At 39.2% G+C, this 14,020-nt stretch overlaps 1 protein-coding gene across 16 annotated transcripts in view; it reads left to right on the top strand.

Annotated features, from left to right (window-relative positions):
* The window catches only part of CADPS2 (calcium dependent secretion activator 2), a gene marked incomplete at its 5' end in the record, with an annotated part of 458,357 nt that overhangs the window by 296,236 nt on the left and 148,101 nt on the right, over positions 1–14,020 (top strand). For 15 of the 16 annotated variants that reach the window (XM_080936287.1, XM_080936273.1, XM_080936274.1 and 12 more), the window contains 2 exons: positions 11,174–11,282; positions 12,576–12,776. In XM_080936287.1, the coding sequence (XP_080792413.1) occupies positions 11,174–11,282; positions 12,576–12,776 (310 nt within the window). The remainder of the gene's footprint in view (positions 1–11,173; positions 11,283–12,575; positions 12,777–14,020) is intronic. The other variant, XM_080936279.1, reaches the window with a different exon arrangement.

The raw sequence follows: 14,020 nt of genomic DNA, 5'->3' as shown, positions 1-14,020 counted from the left end.
TTGCTGCAAACAACAGCAGGCTACCAAGACATAATGTTAATTACAAATCAGCCGAGTTGGCACGGGATGTAAACAGTCAGCGAGCAGAACATGCTATAAGCACGTGAGAAGGAACGTGTCTGTCGGGATGCTGTCGGGATGCTGTCGGAGAAGTAACTCTTGAAGGACTAAGAATATTTGGAGGTTGTACTGCAGTGAACTGCTCACAGGCATTTGGGAGACTAGTGCCGAGGGAATGTGAGGGCGGCTACAGTGTGAGAAGGTTTCATCTGGATGGCAGCTGTCTGCTTAGGCAGCCAGAACGTTTAACATGATAAAGGTATGGCTGTCACATCAGCAAAGATCAGAACGGTGACTCTTTTGCTATTAAGTTGAGTGTATCATGGATTTTAGGGTAGAAAATGAAAGACCCCATCAATATTCCTACAGAGCACGTATGCATTCTCCTGCACCAGAATAGTCAAGTAATTCTTACTGGTAGGATGCCCTCAATTCACATAGACAAGCACACATCCATTCCTAATGGGATCAGTCACTGATTCATTTTATGAGTTCCTTCATTCTTGTTTTAAAATGGAACAGTAACCATATCAACAGATAAGAATATTTATCCTACTATTTTACATAAACGATTAGATCCACAATATAATCTATACCTTTATTTGTCTGGCTTAGAGGGTTTTTGTCTACAAACAATGACAAAGTAAAAATATATAGTTTTTCATATATTGTTTGTATATATGTAAAAATACTCCTCGGGAAATGAAGTTTCTGTGTGTAAGGTTCTACATATTTCTTATGCTAAATGACACTATAATATTTAAAGAACTCATCAATTTTAAGTGTTTCCCAGATGTTAGCTGTTGTTTTTCTCATTTGTCATTTTGTCTTTACAGTTAAACATTTCATTAAGTTGCCCCTTTAATATTTCAAAATATATATCTTCAGTAACAAAGAATATGAAAAAAATATTTGTTGTGGAGTTTATTTGGATCAAAGTATCAGGGCAAAATAATATTTCATTTTGAGTTTATTTTTAAGCTAACTTACATATTTGATAATTAGAACTTCACATAGAATGTCTGTAAAAACAATTGTGCTTGTAAGAGTTTATATGACCTGCCCTAAAATGTTAGCAGTATATTTCATCTTGAAAATTCTTATAACGTATACTAATATAAGTATTTACCCATATCTCAAAAGCTAAAATTTGCAAGGAAGGCTGGGAAGATGAAGTGAGGGAGGGCTAGTACAGTAAGGAGAGCCTGGCATGTGGCTCTGAGCCAACAGGAAATGCACTGTGCGTTGTGATCCTGATGTTCGGATCCAGGCACTGTCTGGTTCTTCTCGTCCATCTTCTCCCGGCTATGCACAAGAGCAGAGGACTTGGGTATGAGCATCACCTTCCATTCCGAGGTCTGAATCACATTCACATAGGTCACTTGATGGTTTTTAAGCCACTTTACAGAACTTTACCGTGAAATAGCTTGTATGTATAGGGTACCGTGGGTAAGTGTTCAGACACACCTGCCTCTTTCTACATTCTTTGGAACAGTGGTTTGCCTACTACAGGATAAAGATGGTAAATTCATGTTAAATAAAAAAGCACTCCCCCTCTGCTTTGAGATCTTTCTCATACCTTTACATGAAACACATTGGGTACTTAAATCAGAGCACATATAACCAAACTCTTAGACTGCTTTGGGTCCTTCTCTTTCCTTACCTCCATGTCAGTCATAAAGCATTGCTTTTTCCATTGTCAAATCTAGGGTTCCATTTATGCCCATTTACATCCATCTGCTCTGCTGCCCAATGAGCTGAGACCACAATGTCGGCATGTGGACTCTGATGGTAGCCTCCTGCTTTTCTCTGCTTCCTGTCCCCCACATTCTCCTCACAGCCTATTCTTCACAGACTGTGATAACCTTCGCAACATGTGACTCTCATTAAAACATCCTTCTGTCTAAACCTTTCTAGTGACTCCCACGGCACTTAGTGTTATACACAGCCATGATCCAGAGAAAATCTTAGGTGTCTCTGGCTTTGGCTTCCGATCTCCAGTAAGCAAATACCATTCTAAAATCCAGTGTCACTGATGAAGAAAGAGACAAAGGTTCAGCATCTTCAAAGGCACCAGACCCCAGTGGTACCTAAAAATACGAGTTTCGTTGGGTTTCTTTGGAGAGAGTGTCTGCTTTCCCTCAGACAGTTTGACCATTCCCAAACCTCTCTGTAGAAATGCATGCTTGCCCACTTTGCCCAAGCGCTTATCCATTCTACGTGTGAGTTTGTTGTTCCTGTCAAAGGTCGACTATTCGAATGTCTCTTCCCCTTAGTTTAAAATTTCCTCCACCTCTTTAACACGGCATTCTGTTTTAATTTCTTCATAATGTTTGACTCCAGTTAAAATAATTTTATGGACACATTTAAATTATTCACGTCAACTCTTTCTAGGGTATCTGTTTAGCACTGAACCAAAGAGAGGTAAAAACTGACTGCTTACTTCTTAAGTGAGTGAGTATGTGCAGATCATCCGGACCATTTCTGTACATGAGGCTGCCCTTCCTTTCTTTAAGGAATTTGTACTTGATTGTTAAGTCTCACTATGCCATTTGGGCAAGACAGTTAATCATTAATATATATATTCCCATCAAATCTGTCAGTATCTTGAAGATATGTTCATTTTCCTTGATTAAATTAAGCTCTGAGACTTTTGTGTCTTTTTTTTTTTTTTTTTAAATAACTCCAGCGGAACCTTTGCCCTCAGCCAACGTTTCCAGCTAAGGATTTTAAAAGCCTTAATCTTTACTAAAATTAGACGGTGGCAGTTGCTAAGCCGCCAGCTGCTAACGTGATCCATAGAGGAGTAATACACACATAAATCCGCATGCTATGGTCTCTCAAATCTCATAGTTAGCACCTACATGTGTGCATACGGGCAGGTGGCAAGCAGGTTGGCAATTAGGAACAAAATGGGAGGTTTCCTATCCCAGATACCGGTACCATGTGGGACCACGGCAACGTAAGTTAAAGCACCCTGTTGAAAGTAATGGTGCTGAAGCCAGGCTGTCCTCGGATTAAAGTCTGCCCCCCCCCCACACCATCCCCAATTCCCAACAAATCTGTTCTGTTTGGAGTCGTTACAAGTGGACTCAGTAGAGAATATTAAATATTTATGATTACTGCACTTTTCTTGTAGGGATTTCCCGATTTTAATACAGTGAATTATATAAGCTTGGGACAGTATTATACCAGGAAGCTTAGGAGAAATTTTTTGATCAGAGTATGTCAGACCTCCATGTATCTGTGTAAATAATCCCCTGGCTCATGGCTACAGGGCAGAGCAAGGAGATTTATTCCAGCTGAGTGTGGGCAGAGGAGGGACACCCCTGACTCCTGTAGATGACCCGTAAGGAATGTCACCCTTGTCCAGGTCCTGGTGAACAAAGAGTGAGCTCCCAGTTGTTATACCTGAGTGTGCACTGTATAGTCCCTGTTGAATCGTTACTATGTGATGGAGCATGACCTTGTGATGGAGACAGGTAAATCATAACTCCTGGGACTCATAGATCATGGAATGCCCATCTTAGCACGGACTTGAATCAGTGACTTGTGACTCAGAGTCTGGTGTTGATAGTCATCTAGTTCCAGAGCCCACTGTTGCCTACAACCTAATTGCAGGCTCTTGGTTGTCTGGTGGGTCAGGTTTCCCACCGTCAGGGACAACTGTGTTCACCGTTGGTATTCTGTTACGCTCCCATCTGCACCCCTTGTTTTACCTGCAGACTCAGTCACTAGAAGAGACTCTGGATGTGCTGGGAAGTTTTTGAGATGTTTAAGTGAAATATGAAATAAAGCAAGCCTTCTAATATTCCATAGTTTCATGGTCATGTTCCAGAAACAGGCTCATTTCTGGAAGGTTGGCTTTAGTTCCTTTCAAGATTCTGTCATAGTTACTTCAGACTTTGTGTGTCCTACTGGTAAAGGGTGATTTGTTATTTGAATCCAGCTAGAAATAATGTTCTACATAAATATTTAAACAGGACCTAGGGCTATTTCTCAACTTACATAAAGAATAAGCAATTTTATTGTTTTTCATTGTATACCTCTGGCAGCTTTTAGGATCTAGTTCTTAAATGGCAATTTCACTATCTATCTATCTATCTATATGTGTGTGTGTGTGTGTGTGTGTGTGTGTGTGTGTGTGTGTACATATATACAGTCTGGATATATTAACAAATAACAACATGAACACATAAGTGATATTTGAAAAAATCCTTTAGAAAGAAACATTTTCGTTTGCAGTGAAACAATATCTTAAATTTTATAGTACATTTTTCCAGGAAAACTTTATTACAAATAAAACAGTGTAGTATTTAATACTACTTTTAAATGTATGGCCACTTTTTCATGTGTCTGTCAATTTATACTTTGATTTGTAAGGTCTTTCAATTAGCGCCCTCAGCACAAAAATTATGTGCTCTTACTTTACTCGTAAAGTATGGTAAGAATTGGCCCCTGAGATGGGGAGACAAAGAGACAGAGACAGATGAATAGGGATGCCATAGGCTCAGTCCACAGTCCCCGTGTGCTGACAGCCTTGGGCTAGCTTTTGTGTTGTTCCTGCAGAAAAATCACCACCCAAGTCATTGTGCTGTCTTCTTTGTGGGGTGTGGGACTTTTTCCATTTTATTTGGTTTGGAGACAGGATCTCATTCTGTAGCCCAAACAGTCCTTGACCTTCCCCTGGCAAGTGGTGTGTGTGTGTGTGTGTGTGTGTGTGTGTGTGTGTGTGTGTGAGTGTGTGTATATGTGAGTGTGTGCATGTGTATTTGTGTGTGTATGTGTGTGTGAGTGTATGTGTGTGAGTGTGTGTGTATGTGTGAGTGTGTATGTGTGAGTGTGTGTATGTGAGTGTATGTATGTGTATTTGTGTGTGTATGTGTATAAGTGTGTGTGTCTGAGTGTATGTGTGTATATGTGTATGAGAGTGTGTGTATGTGAGTGTATGTATGTGTATTTGTGTATGTGTGTGAGAGTGTGTGTATGTGAGTGTATGTATGTGTATTTGTGTGTGTATGTGTGTGAGAGTGTGTGTATGTGAGTGTATGTATGTGTATTTGTGTGTGTATGTGTGTAAGTGTGTGTGTCTGAGTGTGTGTATGTGTGTGAGAGTGTGTATGTGTGTATGTGTATTTGTGTGTGTATGTGTGTATAAGTGAGTGTGTGTGTCTGAGTGTATGTGTGTGTGAGTGTGTGTGTGAAAACATAAGTAATAAAGAGATAAGACCTTGACTAGTTCCGTTTTCTCACCAATGCTCTTGGTAGACTTTGGTAGTCAGTCAGTGCTGCCTCACATAATGGCTTTGCCAGACATTCAGAAAAAATTAGCTTCAAATTAGGAAATAGTCTTTTTTAAGTTTCTGAATGAGAATTATAACATAATGGGATGGAGTGTTGAGGTACTTCCTAGTCTCCATGTGAGCATTGTTACCTGGGCAACCTTGGAAAAGCAGATTCCTCACCATTAGCAGGAGCTGAGATCACAATCTCAAAACCTTGAGGGCTCGGACATTTTATTATTTCTTAGAACTACTACTGTGGTACAGCTGATTCTGAGTTTGGTTCATTTTGGGTTATTTTGTTGTTGGTTTGGTTTTTGGCATTTTTTCTTTTTCTTTTTTTTTTTTTTTTTTTTTTTGAGACAAGGCCAAGGCCTGTAACTCACAATTCTCCTAACTCCCCTCATAAAGGTTGGGGTTATATGTATCTAGCTTGTTTTAGGAAATAATGGCCTAACTTTTTTTTCAATAAAGCTTGGCTCTCAGTTTAACTCTTCCTCTTTCAGTAAGCTATCTTAGTGTCTGAATTACAAATGTATTATCTCAAATCCCTACTGCATAATCAAAATTTGTTGAGTCTTCAGTGCTAAAATAATCTTTTATGCATTTTGCAGGGTTTTTTTTTTTTTTGTTTTGAGGATTAATGGTTCCATAGAATATTAAGATAGTACTGTCATAAAAGTAAACCTGTAATACTAATAGCCCCAGTCAACTACACTAGAAATGTCCACGTCAGCACCAACAAAGTGCATTTTGTTGTGCTCTACTATGCTCCAAATACCAGCTGTTCCTAACCTGTCATTACTTCACACGGCTTTCCAGTATTTTGGCTTTTTCTTTTTCTTCACATGGTAAAGTATATAAAAATGGTGTATTTCTCATAGGATACATATGTTTTTAAGAAATTAAAAATGTCTCTCTCACAGCTGAAGAGATAGTTCGGAAGTTAAGAGCACTTGCTATTCTAGAGGTATCAGGTTCTGTTTCCTGCATCCACATGTGGTGGATCACACCCCAACTCCAGGGTACCCAGCACCTTCTTCTGGCCTCTTCATACACTGCATGTATGCAGTATACACACACACACACACACACACACACACACACACACACCCAGATACACATGTACACATACACAAAATAAATGACACACAAACATTTGTTGTGTAAGTAATCACATCTTGACTAGTTGTTGTCCAAGTTTGGGTTTCATTCTTTCTCTAAATTTGTAGTTCCTGAATCTTCATAGTGCTAGTGTTTTGGCTATTTACACGAAATGGCTACAGCTTAGGTGCCCATATGTGTCCTGAGAACCTGCCTAACCAAGACCTAAAAATAACTGCATAAACTGATATGCAAAGGAGAATAAAGAATTGTCAAAAAAAAACCACCACCCTTGAATGATAAACTACGGCAGTTAATGGTTACTGTGAGGAAACAGTCTTGTCTGGGAACAAGTCCCCTGATTGATTAGTCAGTCACGAAATGTCAGCCCTAAACACGTGTGTGACACTACGTGAACTCAGCAGGTTGAATGTATACATCCTGTGTGAGGGTGTAAAACAATGATAGTAAAGACTAAGGGACTATGAATTTGAGAAGGACTTAGGTGGACGTGGGAAGAGACATGGTTTCCCCCATGTGTACTCTTCGGTTAGTGGTTTAGTCCCTGGGCGCCCTGGGAGGAGTGTGGTTGGTTGATATTGTTGTTCTTCTTATGAGGTTGAAACTTCAGCTCCTTCAGTCTTTAACTCCTCCATTGGGGTCCCTGTGATCAGTCTGATGGTTGGCTGTGAGCATCCTCATCTGTATGTGTCATTGTCTGGCATAGCCTCTCAGGAGACAGCCATATCAGGCTCCTGTCAGCAAGCACTTCTTGACATCAGCAATAGTGACTAGGTTTGGTGGCCGCGTATGGGATGGATCCTCAGGTAGGTCAGTCTCTGGATGACCTTTCCTTCAGTCCCTGTTCTACTCTTTTTCCCTGTATTACCTCCTGTGAATATTTTGTTTCCCCCTTTTAAGAACTGAAGCATCTACCCTTTGGTCTTTCTTCTTTTTCACCGTCATATGGTCTGTGAATTATATCTTGGCTATTATGAGCTTTGGGGCTAATATACACTTATCAGTGAGTACATACCATGTGTGTTCTTTTTTGACTGGGTTACCTCACTCAGGATGATATTTTCTAGCTCCACCCATTTGCATAAGATTTTCAGGAAGTCATTGTTTTTAATAGCTGAGTAGTACTCCATTGTGTTAATGTATCACATTTTCTGTACCCATTCCTCTGTTGGAAAATATGGTAGAAGAGAGCATATCTTGGATTTAAATAAAGTGCACTCTATGCAGACATGGACAGAGAATGTGGACGCATGCTTTAGAAGCTCGGTTGTGTGTGTTCCGGAGAAGTTATATCATAGGAAAGGAAACAGAAGACAAAAAAAGTTGGAAAAGCAATGGGGACCAGCATTAAAGATCTTGGGAGAAAATATGGGGGCTTTCGACTTAGAAATAGAGGAATTTGTATAGTCGAGGGTAATGTTCTCCTACATGGAAGTTCAGCAGAAGATGACTGAGGTAGGATGTAACTCTTCTGTATGGAGCCCGTCACCCAGTGATTGCTGCATTCCAGGTAGTAACTGCTGCAGGTGTTTGCGGGCTTCGTGTAGAAATCAGACACTCCTATGCTCCTCACCTCTCCCCCAGCGGGTTTCAGATTATTAAGGCAATGATGTGCCAGGGAATTCCTCTTAGTATAGTTTTGCTGTCTCCTAAATCAGAGATAGAGAAAGGAGGCTCATCAATATATGTTCAAAGTATCCTCTGTTCTGATGCAATGTTAAAGCCTTGCTTTGCCAAATCCCTTAATATCTAATTACAGTTTATGGATGCTTAAAGCAACATGGATGTTATCTGCTTTATTTTGTGTATTAAGCCTGTCATTGTATTTGTTTTGTCTTCCTGGTGTGTGAAATTATCATGTGATGTCTCTTAAATATATGTCTTGAAGACAAGAGGTAGATCTCTTATTCACCAAGTCCATGCAGACAAAAATAAGTAAAGAACTACCCAAGGTATTTAAATTGTAGTGTGGTCTTTGAAATGACCATGGTGGCATTATTTTTATATAATTCAATAACTAATGAAGCAGAAACTGGAAGACTATTAATTTTACTGCCAGGGTGTACTACAAAGGTAGTTTTTTTTTTTTATCATAAAACATAGGTTTGGAATGTAACCTCATGGTAGAATGTGTACCTAACATATCAAAGACGCTGGGTTCAGTCTCCAGTTCTAGAGGATAAATATTTTCTTGTTCAACACCCGGAAATGCTGGATACACATCTTTTATGCTAGGCTGAACTATAAGAAAAAATTTGGCGCCCAAAGCAAACAAACCGTTTCAGCTTCTATGTGGATCAGGACTGTTGTGGCAGTGTCAGCTACAGTGTGGGGTTATGGGATGTACTTGATATTTGTTGTCCGATCTGAGGAAGTTATCATTGAGATATTCCTAAGAAGGAATATAGAATATAGATATCAAAGAAATTAGGGGAAAAAAAACGTGAGATAATGGAGCAAGAAAGTGATCTGCCCCTTGCCTTATAAATCTGAGTTTGTGCTTGTTGTCCAAATGTGATCAAAGATTAGCCTTCAATGTTTGTATCAGCGTGTAATTCAATATCTTTGTTTTGATTAATATAAGTGAAGTCTTGAAGTTAAGAAACTTCAAGGGCCATGATGAGTTGGCTCTGTCTTTAAAAGCGATACTGACTTCGGAGGTTCCAGAATTCCCAGCACCCAAGTCACACGGATCACAACCACCTACCAATCCAGCCTGATGGCTTCTGGTGGCCTCTATGGCACCTACACTCATATGCAAATAAGACACACGTTGCACACACACATACACAAAACATACACATGCAAATGCACACACAAACACACATGCATACACACGCATGCACACAGACACACAACTAAAGCTAAAATAAATGAAAAATGCATAAAATACCTCTGGGTTTGAGATAACCTTGTAACATCTGGTATTAAAGTAGAAATGAAGGTCTGAGTTCTTTACCTTCACAAAATATCAACAGAGAAAGTTACACTGAATAATAGCTTATTATCTAACATTATGGAACTTAACTGATTATTTTCATCCTTAGGGAATTCAGCCATAATGTTATCATATATATAAACTGTTGAACAGATTGTTTAATCTGTTTTTATTTCTAAATAGCCTCAGAAATTTAATAAAAGTAAACTTAATAAAAATTTTAAAAATAAACATAAGAACAGAACATCACACTGTGAAAACCAAACAAGTGATTTAAATCATGCATTTTCCAAGAATGGAACTTTTAAACAGCTTAAAGATACAGACCCTGAGATAAGAACCCCACATAAAGGGAGATTAAATAGTAAACTGAAGAATCTATAATAAAATTTAAAATAAAAAAACAATAAAAATCGTAATTGCCACTATTTATAGAAAGCTAGTTAGACTCTAAAGAAATTAACTACAATTCAAAATGGATACATGGAGGAAAATTAAATATATAATAATTTGTTAAAGCATATGAAGGAAAAAATGAAAACTTGGGATTTTTTTTATAAAATTGGAAGAAAGAAAAATGGAACAAATGTGACCAGAATTCACTGTCTGAATTAATAATAGTAGTTAATATTCTGAAATTAATATTGCCATAAATTATCCACGAGGAAACATTGCCCTGACTAGGATATGGGTGTCACATCTACAATTTTATAGTGGAACTGTAGTGAAGACCACCTGATTGTGTATTTGTTTATGTGGGTAGCACTTAGTATGTCTGAAAGTAGAGGACAGCCTGCTGGAACCTGATCTCCACCGTGTGGATCTCAGGGGTCAAACTCAAGTCATGTTCAGGTGAGAAGCAAGCACCTTTGCCTCCTCACCATCAGCCCCGAAGATGGAGGGAGAGTTTAAGAACAACCACAGTAAAAGAAGAACGTGGAGTTTTCACCAGACTTTTCAACAGTCACACATATCCCTTTAACAATGGACTAATACCTTCAAAAAGCTTGAAAATTTGCCAGAGTACATACTATCTAGAAAGCAGCCAGACTATCACTCACGAGTATCCATAAGCCAGAAACGTTTCTGATATGAAATACCAAATATATTAATATTTCACAAATTAAATCAGTAATTAATGTATACGATTATAGATTATATATTTTAACAGGGGTATATCCTGTTACTAAATGCTAACATACTAATAGCACCAGAACAAGGAGGTCATAGAGATGCGGATGAACCCCTGAGGTTCTGCTGGACCAGGAATAAAGCAAGCACTTGGCTGTAGTCAGGAGCAGTGTAAATGATCACACAGACTAAAGCCCCCTGGAGTTCCTGTACTGCTGCAGAGGGAATGTCTAGCTCCTGTGTGACTGGAAACCTGGACGTCTCTGTCATGTTCATGTTTAATCAGGGATGGGAAGGAAAGTTGTGTACAAGTTTGAGAACGCACAAGGATTGGCTTTGAAGTCGTATCATGTGTGACTGGTGGGCTAGTTTGCCATCTTCTACCTAAATACATGCGGTCTGGAGCCATTGGCCTGGGGAACGCCGGACCACCATTCTCACCCTCTGAGGTCTAAATGCCAGCTGACCTAGGAGGACCACTCCAGTCCCAAAGGTGGGCCTGGAGAAACTCGGGAATACAGTGATTTACACGCAGATTACCTGTCTTTGCCTGGAGGAGGAGCAAAGCTAAAATTTCAGCTGGATGATTTTCTTTTCTGTAACTGTAAAAATCTCTCTCTCCTTTTGCCCTGAGCAGGTCAGCCAGTACACCTTTGCTATGTGCAGTTACAGAGAAAAGAAGTCGGAGCCACAGGAGCTAATGCAGCTTGAAGGATACACGGTGGATTACACAGACCCTCACCCAGGTAATTCCACATGAAGCGCTTTTCTAACCTGGGTGGATATCTGCCACTCTGCAAGCACCTGTGTCTGTCTTCCATATAACAGTCCCTCGTGGACAGAGGGCTCATTGGAAACTCAGGTAGCTCGGACAAGACCTGAAGCTTCAAACTGTACCATTTACTGTCATCTGCCTCTCTGCTGTTTTCATGCAATGATAAAATCCTTAAAGTTCACTGAGAGGAAAATGAAATGAAATATGCCAATGCATATTGGACATTCACTGGGAAGCAAAATTCTAAAACAGTGAGGTAATGAATGGCAAATGATCGGTTTTGAGACAGAGTCTGTATCCCTCTGCCTGGCCTGAAGCTCACTATGTTAATCAAGCTGTCTTTGAACTCAGAAAGGTCTAAATCCCTCTTCCTCCCCATTAAAGATGTGCATACCATGCCGATGTATAGACTGCATTCTCATTTTCTCCGTAAAAGCACATACTTCTATTTCTGTCCCATGAATATTAAAGTAGTTTGAAGAGAACCAAATGAAAAATCTGAATTTCAGGATCTAAAACATGTTTTTGAATGTTCACATGGTACCACAGCTGGAAAATTCCCCATCGGAAATAATTTGACAAGTTCCAGCTAAAGTCCATGGGCAATAAGAATATTATGTAGCAATTAACCTCAGACTACGGGTGTAAGTTGATGTGACATTGCATGAAATTGGTGTTAAGACTGGGCTATTACCCTTGAGATAACTCATTATTTGTAATGATCCCAAAGTCCATACTCCAAATACTGTACAATCAAGCATTTCAAGTGTGGGGGTCCTTGAGCTATGGTGGCTGTGCTACTGAGCACATGACATTTGAAAGTAATAAGTAGATAAATAGATATATGGATGGTAATAAAATTAATCAGCAGCATTAAGACACAGTGATGGTAAGGCTTAGATACATTTTAAAAATAGCATGCAGAGATGAAGAAGTCGAATTTGGTGGCTCCATTTCACTAAATTTTCACTGACAAATACCATCTTACCCAGGAGCTAAACTTACTGTCCAATCTGCGGTATCGTGTTTGCCTTACCTGCATTTTTATTTCTTCTAAACTCATGGTTGTCTTGAGTAACCCTCTCTTGCCATGAGCTGATTGTGTCCATGAGTTGTGTGTTTGGTTGGTTTTGCTGTGTCCCCTTAAATCGTGGGTCCTCAATAAGATATTTCAAAGCCCCGCAATCTTATGAACGAAGCTGTGGAGACAGGGCTGAAATCTGCCCGTTGTGTACATATTAACGGTTTCTTTCTCCTCCCACAGGCCTTCAGGGTGGTCAGGTGTTCTTTAATGCTGTGAAGGAGGGAGACACTGTGATATTCGCCAGTGATGACGAACAGGACCGGATGTTATGGGTACAAGCCATGTACAGGGCTACAGGCCAGTCTTATAAACCAGTTCCTGCTGTCCAAAGCCAGAGGCTGAATCCTAAAGGAGGAACTCACCATGCAGATGCTCAGCTTTGTAAGTTTTTGTGAACATTAATTTGATTATCAAGTAATGACCTTAATAAAACACAAAATTGAAGCAAATTTGTTCAACATTGTAGCTTGTATTATTAATTAACTAATTAAATTAAAAAGTAGTTCCTATTAGTCATAGAATCTGTTACCTAATTTTTCACATAAACCTGGGATAATACCTATGCCCTGATGGAGTAAGCTGGGTATATGTGGATATATATATGCATGCATGCAATACTATTGATAAAAAAAAAACCTGGTATGAATCTGAAGAACAGGTTTTGAAATGAAGGGGAAGAAAAATGTAGTTTTATTACAATTTCAAAAGCATTTCTAAAAATTCTGCAAACCTTCCAAGAAAGAAATTTTATCTTGTTGCTGTATAATTAGTGAAGATTTATTGTTAGAACGGGGAAAATATTGGAAAGTCAAATTTGATGACAGGTTCTAGGACATTAAAGTTGAAGAATCACTCGATGCATTTATTTTCAGCAACACACCAGGGTAATTGGGCTGCTATAGAATAATAAGAGGAATGCATGGGTTTCGGTTTTGCTTTGTTTGTTTTTAAGGATAGAAAGCAGCTTCTCTGGATGCTTTAATGTCTCCTCACTTTCTGTATGCTGATTTCAGACATTAAGATCTGGTGCCTCTTTTATGTTAATTTAGGAGAGATTAATTTCAAACACACTTTGAATTCTCACTGGACCAAGGGCTTTGTCCTCTTACTCTCCTTTACAAAACTGCCTGTATTTCCAGATTGATCAGTGTGTCCTGTCTTTAAGCTCAAGTTGTGGCTTTTTATTGTTCTTCTCTGGGATAGTAACATCTTGACATGCATTATGTCCTTCTTTTCCTTTTCATGCATCAAATAATGACGCTCTTCTCTTAGACACTCTTAAGTCGATTACATCTGAGCGTCCTTAGAGGTTCCTTAGGCCAAACAATTAAAGGTGGGATTCATGTCTTCATCTCAACTCCTTTGAAACCTCTGAATACTTTGCCTCATAGTTTAGCTGGCTTTTGCCACAGTGGTGCATTGTCTATTGGTGAATATTCTCCAAGAGCTCTACACCATGCAGAGAATTCACCCAGGAGCTTCATTCAGGCATTTCTGTCTTAGCCATTTCTGCCTTGCTGCTTACTGAACATCTCAGGTTAGAAATGATGCCACAGGCTATCATATTCCCACACACATACACACACATATACTAGAATGCGTCCCCTCTTTCTGGCTTTTTATTG

Source organism: Micromys minutus (assembly GCF_963924665.1).
Source record: "Micromys minutus genome assembly, chromosome: 23".
Classification (NCBI taxonomy): domain Eukaryota; kingdom Metazoa; phylum Chordata; class Mammalia; order Rodentia; family Muridae; genus Micromys; species Micromys minutus.
The sequence above is the reverse complement of the archived record's forward strand: the minus strand, read 5'-3'. Positions and strand labels throughout refer to the sequence as shown.